Genomic DNA, 12,036 nt, shown 5'->3' with positions numbered 1-12,036 from the left:
TCTCCGAAAACCATTTTAAATTTGAGGGTAGCTACATCTCTCTTTCCTCCATTGATACAATCAGACTTAAAAATAGGCCCCTCTATCCACGTGAAAAATTGTCTTAGAATTTCTCCTTATCTAGTAGGCCTAGTGAAAATGTAGTTTTGATGATCCTTTCAGCATTTTTGGCATTCTTTGTAGATGGAAGTTAAATATCGAAAGAGAAGTGAAGGGCTCTCCTACTGTCACAAACTACATTGATCCTGGAAGTGTATAAGGATCTATTGTAAGTCTTTTGTGCTTCCTTCATCATCTTCTTCTTGACATCCATCAGTCCACAGGCATCCCCTTGCATCTTCCCATCTCATTCAACATAATCCATTACACCATATTGACATACATATCATTACACCATATTCCATTCATTTATACATTCATTATTCCATATATCAATTGATGGTTGTGATTTTCTGCATCTTCGACCTATGCCTCTGAAAATGATGTGTCCCTATGTAGATTAAGATAAAAATTATTATTAAAGAAACATTAAATGTGTGACATGGTAAAATGTTACAGCCACCATGTGTCCCTCCTTGTTCTTTGCAATCACATTCATTGTAATTTCCTTGGGAATCTTTCACAATAAGAATATGTCTGCTCATGCTTCTCCTTTATGGTAGCCTGGTTTGAAATGTCATAATGGATTATTTTCGCAGTAATTTTATGCACTAGTCATTATTAAAATGTGGTTGGTTTCCATCCAATCAAATGAACGTCAATACATGGCATGAAAAAAAAAACTATAATCCATAAAAATTATACATAGCAGATTAAAAATAGTAACTGTATGAATATAATGTCATAAAAATATAGAAAAATGTATTATGACTTAGAAAATTATTTTATTAAACCATATGGTCTCCAAAAAAAACATAAAAATACCCAAAAATCCACAAAATTCATAATATCACTCATGTGAAAGAAATCATAAAATTAGGAAAAGTACACTAATCATTATGTTACCCTCATTTGAATAAAAGTCATAAAATCAGAACAATTATACAAATCAGTATGTTACCCTCATTTGAATACATGTGTAAACTTTTTGAACTATATCTATAAGACAGTCAAAGTCAACCCACTTATGCTCATAAGTCAATAACCCCTATAGACCAATTTTAAGAACTATGTACAATATACTTAGTACATGGGACTATTAACTGAAGTATGAGACCAACTATCTATTCCAATTTGGTATATATGTCTGTCTTCTACTTTTTATCTTCATCAGCTAACCATGTCCCAACTGGAATGATTTAGTCTGAATAATTAGTAAGTAAATTTTTCCAAGGATATAGCTTGTATGTAGATAACATTCTATACCATACTGAGTGACCACTAATGAGCCAATCATGGCATATTATCCATTCTTCTATTTATGAGTCAATATATTTTAGCGAGAGTGAGACATAAAGAGAGAGGCATTAAAAATATATATTATTAAACACTCAAATATAAATTAAAATATAATAACATAGTTCAAATTATAAAAACAATATAAAATATAATTATATATAAAAGAGACTAGTAAAGCTTCTTTAAGATATTTTTATTTTTTAAAATTCCTACTTAATGTAAAAATGTCTAAATTACTCATATCTATGCTATTAATAAAAGTATGGATCCAACCCTCACGTAGAAACATAACTTTAAGTCACTACTGTAATTTCCATCTTAACGTGACTCCAATAAATATTCCAATTATTATCAAAATAACTCAACATTAAATATTAAAGTAAATGAATTTAAGGGTCATGCCACCCTCTATTAGTAAATTAAAATGTCATATTGAGTAAAATAATTACATCATATAGTTTATATCAATTTCAATGCATTTTTTGAGATTTAATCAATACTATGAACTTAAGAATTATTAGCTAAGAAAATCATAAAATTGAAAATAAATTTAAGAAAGTAACTACAGAAATGTGTAATTTTATAAATGATAAACAATTGGGAGTCTAAGTAAAATAATTGGGATTAACCTTAACATTATTTAATGGAGATTAGACTTAATGGCATTGATGATATAAGGTCAATCTCACAAGACTGGGGAACAATTAGAAGGAAATAAAGTTACTTGATTATGAAGGGGCATGAGATGATAAAACATTTATATGAATTATGATTTAGAGATATGGAGCAATTTACTAAGGCAATAGCCCATTTTTAAAGAATGAGATTTATCTTATTCTACCTTCATATGATCATATTTGTAAATAGTCATGATTCTTGCTTTGTTCCTATCTCCTAATTCATCTACTGGATATTGAAGCTCAGTGAAATTAACTTGAGAATATGCACTAGAACTTGAGGTTTTGATTCATCTCAATCCCTAATTCCAACTTTCTCACTTATATTTTATCATATTTTACAGTTAAAACTCCACTTGTTGGGTTTTGAGGCCATGCTTCACATGATCCATATAAAATTCATGTAGAGTAAGAAACAAATAGTAACAAACCTTTAAAACATTTTTAAATTGATAATTAAATGACCTTGGCACAGATCTGATTGGTGATTTCTTGGTTCCTCAAGAGAGTTGTGTTGAGCTGTTCAATTTTCCAGCATCTAGGCATATCACATGATCCCCAACATATCAAATATCCTTCACCTTGATGAGCTTTATTTTATAATGACATAAAAATAAATATATTACTTTTTACAAAAGAGATATAATGAAATTTATTGGTTGGATCTTATTTGGGCGATAATACAGATGCTTCATTTTATTTGTTTAATAAAATTTATTTACTGGAATGGACACGAAAAAACTAACCTGTTGTGATAAATTAAAAATAATTCTGGTACTATTCAAACCCTCCTGTCATAGTCAAGCAACTTTTTTCTTAAATATAAGTATCAATAATAATAATAATAATTACTACAGCTCGTTTCAAAGAGTCAACAGCTTGATTGGACCAAGCCTCCACAATTTCAGAGTCCCCATGTCAAATGGCATGTTCTTCATGGTCATACGAGGGAAATCAATTCCTTTCCTAAGGACTATACTTCAGAGTTTTCAACCTCATACAACTCATGAATCAGTTTTAGACTGATGTTGGATCATACTCGACCCAATTTAGCTTATTGAAATTTCTGAGAAATGTATCACTTTTTTTGGGGTAAAAAGAAGAAATTACAAACATAAGTTTCAGATCCTTCCTTATTGATCCACCATTCTTGTTTTATCATTCTGATCATATTGAGAGGGGAGGGCATCAAGGAGAGAAAGGAGAAGAAGGATGGATACGAACTCTTAGATGGGTGAATTATTTTCAGAGATTTCCCCCATTTATACTTTTCAGGAAACACCGATGAGTATTGAATGAGATGTCTAATGTCTGATTGGTTTGCCAGCCACATTTACTTCTATCACATTGCTCTGCAACTAAAGACCTGTCCCATTTATATTAAGAAGCACAATGAATATTCATTCAAAATTAAGACATAATGTGTAAAGTGGGGCCATAGTCACTTTGTCCAAATAGTGTTAGGTTCTTTTCTTAAAATAGGAGAGAGATAGAGAGATAAACTATGATATTTTATACATGAGCATTTCATGCCTAAAATGATTATTTGACAGTTATATTACTTTTCCTAGCGATTACTCTTTTCTGCACTATTTATTTTTACACATTTGAGGTTGGAGACCCTGCTGTTAGAGTTTTCCCAAAATCGTGAATATTCTTGTCCCACTAGGTTGATATTTCATTTCCTAGTTGTCAAAATATAATGCTTTGAATTGGCCTTCAACCATCATCCAATTTCAGTCCATTCAATAACTTAAACCATTTGCATAATAAGACCTCAAAATTATCAAAAAATAGTTTCTTAATTTCATGGAGGTTAACTTCATGAACTACATTAAATAAAAAATAGAAAATAAAATTATAAAAGATCCATATGATGCTAAAATAGAAATTAAAAATGATACTATGCATCTTGAAACACTAACTTTGTTGCCGATTGCTTTCATAGTAACAGTTAGGAATAGATAAAAAAACAAATAAATCATTTGACATCATTCAATTTGACATCATTCAAATAAACAAATAAATCATTTGACACTAACAAATAAAATTCTTGAGACAATATTTGGTTTTATTTGATATTTAGTTTACTTTTATTAGGCTTTCTTAGTCCAAATTCATGTGGGATTACCACATTTCCATCAATATGCTTCATTGTCGGTGGGGAATTTGGTTAACCTTTATTTTATGTCAATAGTATTGTGTTTGTTAAATGTCACATCACAAAATGCATAACCATTTACTTATTTGTAAGTCATGCTCAGTCTCATAACCTAAGCAAAATTTAAATAATCGGTTGGCTAGACATTAACTACTACGTAGATTAGCATAGTAAAGGTTTTAAGGGGAAGAGTTGATATTAAAAATGATAACTTTGGTAGCACAATGTGCTTATTTGAACATTAGAAAAGTATCACATCAATATTTACGAGGAAATTATGCATTTTATTGGTCATACATACGACTTGCCGACGCATAGCAGCCTTCTCCGTGGCAATCCTTTGATGTCTCCTTGACAATTCTCATTCCATCTCTTGACCCAAGAAATCTCTCATAACTCGCTTTATCCCCCCCATTTCTGTATATATCTCGGGACAATTGTCAATTCTTAAACTATTCTGGAAGTGCATAGGTGTTGATGCATACATAGAGTGATATAATAAATCACTGGTTATATCAAAACCAATACCGCCACCAGACTGAAGCCAATTTCTCTCCACTTGAAACCTCATTTTCTGTGCATGGGCTCCACACCCATAGTTTGTATCTATGTTCAATCAATAGGTCTGCCTCTATTCGATACGAGAAATCGACATCTCGTAGCACCACCAGGACATTGATTCTCGTTCTTATTCCTAGGCCCCCATGGCATGACTTTGACTTATAGTATTGGTAGAAAATCACAATATCGTATTCGTTTAGAAGAAAAAGAAAAGTTACGATTTCATTATAGTTTGACAGAGCGCCAATTACGTAGATATGTTCATATCGCTGGAAAAGCCAAATGATCAACAGGACAGGTTTTACTACAACTACTACAGATGTGTTTGGATAACCTCCTTTTTTGATCGGCATGGCTTCTACTATTGGCCGGGTTAAATGGCTGGGGTATGGCCCATCTTCCAGAACCCAACTGAAAGAGGCAACAACAATTTCTCACCCTAGCAGCCAAAGTGATAGTGTTTTCATTTGACTCCCTACATGACCATCCCAATCTGAAGCGCATAAAAACTAAAACTACCATCTTTTCTTGAAACCCATCCTGATATGCACACTAACACGACTATTGACAAAGAAAAAGAAGCATAAACGGTTGTATTTCCTTCAAACTGATCTCGAAAACCACACAATCAGCATGAATGGCACAGGAGGAAGAAGAAGATGGGGGCCACAGGTTTCACTTCGTCTTGACGATAACACCATCGGCGGCGGCGATGATGACCTCAGTGGCCATGCCAAGGAATAGCCCATGATCGACGACCCCTTCAAAGGCAGAGATTTCTCTTGCAGCGGCGTCGGCATCACGGATGGGGTTGGTGAAGTAGAGGTCAACGATGAAGTTGGAGTTGTCAGTGACATATGGTTTGCCATCAGCTTCAAGCCTGAGCTTGGCCTCACAGCCATGGTCCTTGAACAGGCCCAGCAGACGTGTCAGGTTGTACTTCCAGCAGAACTGCACTACCTCCACAGGCATGGCCAGCCCGCTGCCACCCAGCCCGTCAACCAGTTTCGTCTCGTCAACGATCACGATGAACTTGTCCGAGGCTGCCTCCACCATCTTCTCCCTCAGCAAAGCTCCTCCTCGGCCCTTCACCAGGTTCAAAAATGGGTCCACCTGCATCACGGCCCAAAGAATTAGCCGTCGACATGCCTTGTTTTGGCGTTGACTGTGGTGCAGACAAATTTTGGGTCACGGACTGTTGACAGTGACGTTGACGGGATCACCATTGACCACCATAGACACTGGCGATGAGGTTAACTAATCTGTTACAAATCCCCTGACATAGGGGATCAAGGTTGTTGATGTCAACCACTCGTCAACAACACACATTAGCGCCGTCCAGATGAGGTGAATACTACCAGCAATCCAGATCAATGGAGATGGAGATAAAGTTGGTCAATGAAGATGATGATGGGGAGAAAAAATATACATCATCCCTTTGGATACTTCGCTCAGATGATGAGACAAAGATGAGATCACCATTTGTCTGCAGATAGATGGCGATGACAAAATTGTCATTGTCAGTCAAGCCTACAGAGACGACGAAGACAGTTGCATCATTGTCCGCAAACACTAAAGAAAGATAGAAGCATTCAGTTAAATACCACAACAAAATCCACATCACCCCTTTGTAAACCCTGTTCAGATGATAAGAGACAAAGACAAGAACATCATTCCTCTGTTGCTGGACAACAATGCTGAAATCGCCATTGTCAATCAAGCCCATGGAGAAGATGAGGATGATGATTTAGTCATCGTCCTCGAACACTCAAGGTAGATAGAAGTTTGCATTCAATTGCTACAATAAAATCCACATCATCCCTTTGTAAACCCCACTAAGATGATAAGAGACAAAGATGAGAGAGTCATTCATCTGCAGATGGATGACAACGACGAAATCGTCATTATCAGACAAGCCTACGGAGAAATTGAAGATGAACATTTAGCCATCTGCAAACACTAGAGGGACATAGATGTTTTCAGATAATTCCTACCAAAAAATCCACATCATTCTTTGTAAACCCTCTCAGATGATAAGAGACAAAGATAAGATCACCATTCATGATGAAATCGATATTGTCAGTCAGGCTTATGGAGTAGACAATGCATGTCGGCATCGTCCACAAACACTAGAAGGAGATAGTGATTTGCTGTTAAATGCTACGATAAGGAGAGATTTTCATGAAAAGGATGAAGGACAAAAGAAAGAATTCCAACAGGGAAACATCAAAGATGATGATCGAAGACGAAATTGGGATGCGCAACAAAATGAATCTGTAACCGTAGTTTCTGAGAAAAACCCAACGGAAGAAGAAAAAATTGGAAGGAGAAGTAACATCGTCTTAATCCGAAAAAAAATGAATCTTGGGTGAAGCGTTCTCTCGAAAATGCCACCAATTGCGAGATTTTTATGAAAAACACAACACGAATAGAAAGAATCCTGATGGGGAATCATCACAGAAGATGAATGAAGACGAAATTAAAACGAGGACGAACGAATCAATGATCACAATTCGAGAGAAAAACCTGGAATATAATAACGAAGGCGGAAGATGAATGAGGAGGCTGGGGGCCGTGGGATGCGCGACGAAAACGAATGAACCCATAACAAAATTCAACATCAAAGATGATTTTTTACGAAAATAACGAAGAACCCATAATCCAGAGATTCAAGACGAAGAAAAAGAAAGAAGAATTGGAGGGTGAAGTGACAAAAAAAATCTCAAATTTTAGATCGCGGGTACCCATCAAAGACGACGAATGAGGCGAAACCCGACTATAACCAAAGTTTCCAAGAGAAGAATTGGAGGGGGGGAAGCGACCTCGTCGGCGCCATCAATGGCGAGATCGATATGGGGGTGATCATCGAGGGTGGAGAGAGGAATCCCAAGAGAGAGAGCCTGCTCGTAGGTGCGCTTGGACGTGGGCACGCCGACGATGTTACTGATCTTGCCGGCGGCGAGCAGCTCGCCGATCTCGGCCACGGCAAAGGCAGCGGTCGAGCCAGTGCCGAGCCCAAGAACCATGCCGCTGCGCACCGACTCCACAGCCTTGGAAGCCGCGAGCTTCTTAAGCTCGTCCTGGGTAAGAACGGAAGCGGACTGGGCCTTCACGGAGAAGCTCCGCCTCGATGGGGAAGGAGAAGGGGAGGGAGAAAGACGAAGAGAGGTCGAGGGGCGGAGGAGAGAGAGGGCCATGGCGATGCTGACGGGTGGGGAGGAGGAAGGGAAGAGGAAGGCCGGTTGTGGAGTTGGGTAGAGCTGTAGGCCGCTTGGTAGTGATCAGTGTTCTGAATTCTGGATCACCCGTCTGAGGTCCTAGTCCTGCTTGAAACTTCCAACGCACGTACCCACCTTCTATCTATCCATCAATCTTGATATACATACTGCATTTCTTTACATCTCTCTCTCTCTCTCTCTCTCTCTCTCTCTCTGTCTCTCTCTCTCTCTCCCTCTCTGTCTCTCTCTCTCTCCTCTCTGTCTCTCTCTCTCTCCTCTCTGTCTCTCTCTCCCTCTCTGTCTCTCTCTCTCCTCTCTCTCTACCTATCTATCTATCTACCTATCCATCAACCTATCTATCTATCTATCTATCTCTCCCTCTCTATCTATCTATATATCTCTCCCTCTCTCTCTATCTATCTATATATATGTATCTCCCTCTCTCTCTATCTATCTATATATCTCTCCCTCTCTATCCATCTATATATATATATCTCTCCCTCTCTCTCTATCTCTCACTAACTATCTCTCTCCCTCTCTCTCTATCTCTCAGTAACTATCTCTCTCCCTCTCTCTCTATCTCTCACTAACTATCTCTCTCCCTCTCTCTCTATCTCTCACTAACTATCTCTCTCCCTCTCTCTCTATCTCTCACTAACTATCTCTCTCCCTCTCCCTCTATCTCTGGATAACTATCTCTTCCCCTCTCTCTATCTCTTGCTAACTATATCTCTCTCCCTCTCTCTCTATCTCTTGGTAACTATCTCTCTCCCTCTCTCTCTCTCTCGTTAACTATCTCTCTCTATCTCTCTCTCTCTCGCTGACTATCTCTCTCTTCTACTCTCTTACTGACTATCTCTCTCTTGCCTCTCTCTATATATCTCCCTCTCTCTATCTCTCTCTATCTCACACCCTCCCTCCATCAACATACATCATCTCTATCTATTTATCTATCGCACTCCCTCCCTCCATCAACATACATCATCTCTATCTATTTATCTATCTCACTCCCTCCCTCCATCAACATACCTCATCTCTATCTATTTATGTATCTCACTCCCTCCTTCCATCAACATACATCATCTCTATCTATTTATCTATCTCACTCGCTCCCTCCATCAGCATACATCATCTCTATCTATTTGTGTATCTCTCTATCCTCTCTCTCTCTTTCTCCCTTCTTGCCTCTCTTCCTCCATCAACATATGTCATCTCTATACAATAATCTATCTCTCTTTCTTCTCTGTCTTCGGATCATAATGATACTTAGCTATATTAACAAAAACTTATGACCTACCCTAATACTTTTCTATGGTAAAGTTTATTGGGGTAACATGTTAATATGTCTTGCTGTAACCAAGACTTTGTTGTGATCATCATCTCAATGGTTTCAGAATTTAGTTGATATGTATTATACATTATAATACACATGCAACAGAGGTAAGGTACTTTGAGGGTGCATTACATGGGCTTCCAGATAGGAAGTCCATAATTTTTGCCAGATTAATGAACAATTTGATTTCCAATGGTTTCATAACCATTTGACTTCCACCATGCTTATGCATCTTCACTCTATAAACATGGGCTTCTTAAATAATCTTATTACTCGACTGACCCATTATGACTTATCTCTCTCCAAGGTTTATAAAAGACCATGTAAGCTCTCATTTATTGTTTAATCTGGTATGAACTCCTTGATTTACATCATATCTAAGGTATGGAATAGACAAGACCGGAATGGATGGAAATTGATTCAGTCATCTATCTAAGGGGGTTTTTCCATCCTTAATGGTTTGCATCCCTTTCCATATCCTGTCCTGAAATGGTTTTGTCCCATATGGTAGATGTAGGGGTACACATTTTGTTCAACATGACACATGTCTAAGTACAGAGTTTGTTGCAAATGGTATATCCATGGGTAAAACTTTAGAGATACCAATAAGAAGTCCAGTTCCTCCCTGCCCCCATGCAGTAGGGAATGGATGGATGGGAATTTTTTCCCATACATTTCCTTTTTCTTCACCACTCCCTTCCCAAATTAGTTTCCTGTCAAATGGAATTTATCATGGGACTGTTTGGATTATGAACACTGGCCATGTATGCATATCAGATGTTGTTTTAAAGTTCGATATATGAATTTATATCATACATTTGTGAATCCTAATGCTATCACAGCTAGATAGTTTATGACCAAATGATGTTGGCCTTACCCTATTGGGGCGTCCTTGCCTCTACACTCCTTGACACACTCTCTACCCTTGCCATCGTGCGCCTACATGCTCTACCATTAATGATGCCACTGATATTCCCTCTATCCAGATGGAAATATATGTGGCCAGCAAGCTAATCACAAATTCCACCTCTTGTTCATTATTAATTGATACTATCTATTCATTATAATGCTAATGGGATAACTATAATGAACCTATGAATACATAATCTGACATGATTAGGACAATATCATAATATGGATATCATAATAAAATCAGAGTGAATTATGATGACATAATAATCAGGAGATCACTAGTCTTTTAATATGTGTTTTAAAAAAATAAAAGTATTCAGAGAATACTCGAGAAGAACATCAAAGTATTCAGAGAATAGTATTATCTAGTCACATTCACATGATGAGTATGGCTGATCCCATAGCCATTAGTGTGGATACATAAATGATAGATAGTGGGTTCTCTTTAGCAGAAATAATTTTACTAGATTGATCTCTTCAATTTCATCCATATAACGGGAATAGAACCCAACATACCCAGCCAGCCTATTACATTAACCTTGCCATTGTATACCCTATGTGCTACTCTCCTGCCACACCACACGTGTCATCATGTAACTAAAAAGATGGCCCTTAACTGCCACATGCTTTGCCATGCCTCTTGCTCTAATGAGCCATGCTAGTCTTTGCACACCCACATCCTGCCTTGTTACCTATGCTGACACATCACTATCTTACCCTATCGCCCATGTCACAACATCAGCATTATGCCCCCTTCCCAAACCACAACCCCAACCTAGATCCTTTTTTGGCATGCTTACAGCATCAGCATTGATGTGCATTTTGCGTTCCTCAAGTACATCATTGTTGATCCACTTCTTCTATGATCCAACATTTGTGTAAGTGCTGATCCACTTTTTGCATGATCACCTATGAGTGATCAATTTGTCATAGTGTTCCTTTGACATAAGGCACAAAAGGCATATGGTGGATTGAGCACTATGTTTTGAGTATGCATTGAAGTCCCTAATTAATGAGATTCAAACAAGTTTTAGCTCTGATATAACAAAAAGTACATGTGAGCGATTAAGTAGTCGGGATGGGAGTCTCCACCCTCGGTATATGAGGTGTTTGACCCGAAGAAGAGGATTCATTAAATCCCTGGTAGGTGTAGTGGAAATATTAAAGAATAAATTATCCAGTGATCCTCATTAACATCAGTAAAATGACAGATTAGTGTTTGATCATTAACCATACCCTAAGCCATTCCACCTGTCTTGTGTGGATGGAGGATCAGACCTATAAGATAAGTGATGATGGTTAATGTTCAGAGAGTTCAATCACTACTACGCAATTTCTAGGGCATGAGGTGTAGCTTGGATCCCGAAGGGTGCGAAATTTAACCTATCAATTAGGGTAAATTGATCCTTGATTAAATTATCTATATGCTCATATTATTAATTAAGAAGGTTTGATAATGAGTATTATTGGCCCATTACATTGATTAACTTGACTTATCCATGGGCCTAGAAGGACATGTGCACAATATCTATGGACATTAGTGGATATACTTCTAATATATAGGCTTTTATGAAAAGTTCCATAATAAGTATAAATAGAATGGAGCACCCATTTTAGATGTCCATGCCAGCCAGATCTGCCCCTCTTTCTTTTGCCTAGTCGTAGAACCTCACTAAGAATATATACTAAATCTTTACAGAGGATTGAATAAGTGTTGCCTTTACTCGTTGCAAGACAGATATGATGTATCTATTACCCACTGTGGTTGCCACAGCA

The 12,036-nt window shown here is 37.4% G+C and overlaps 1 protein-coding gene across 1 annotated transcript; it reads right to left on the bottom strand.

Moving 5' to 3' along the window:
• Window positions 1–5,361: 5,361 nt before the first annotated feature.
• On the bottom strand, window positions 5,362–8,153 carry EMB3119 (Ribose 5-phosphate isomerase, type A protein). The gene is made up of 2 exons (XM_078589668.1): window positions 7,620–8,153; window positions 5,362–5,910 (listed from the first exon to the last, which is right to left on the bottom strand). The coding sequence occupies exons 1-2, from the start codon at window positions 7,992–7,994 to the stop codon at window positions 5,473–5,475; spliced, it is 813 nt and encodes a 270-aa protein (XP_078445794.1). The 5' UTR covers window positions 7,995–8,153; the 3' UTR covers window positions 5,362–5,472.
• Between the last annotated feature and the right edge of the window lie 3,883 nt (window positions 8,154–12,036).

Source organism: Wolffia australiana, chromosome 18, assembly GCF_029677425.1.
Source record: "Wolffia australiana isolate 7733 chromosome 18, ASM2967742v1".
Classification (NCBI taxonomy): domain Eukaryota; kingdom Viridiplantae; phylum Streptophyta; class Magnoliopsida; order Alismatales; family Araceae; genus Wolffia; species Wolffia australiana.
This window is presented reverse-complemented; position numbering and strand designations above follow the sequence as displayed.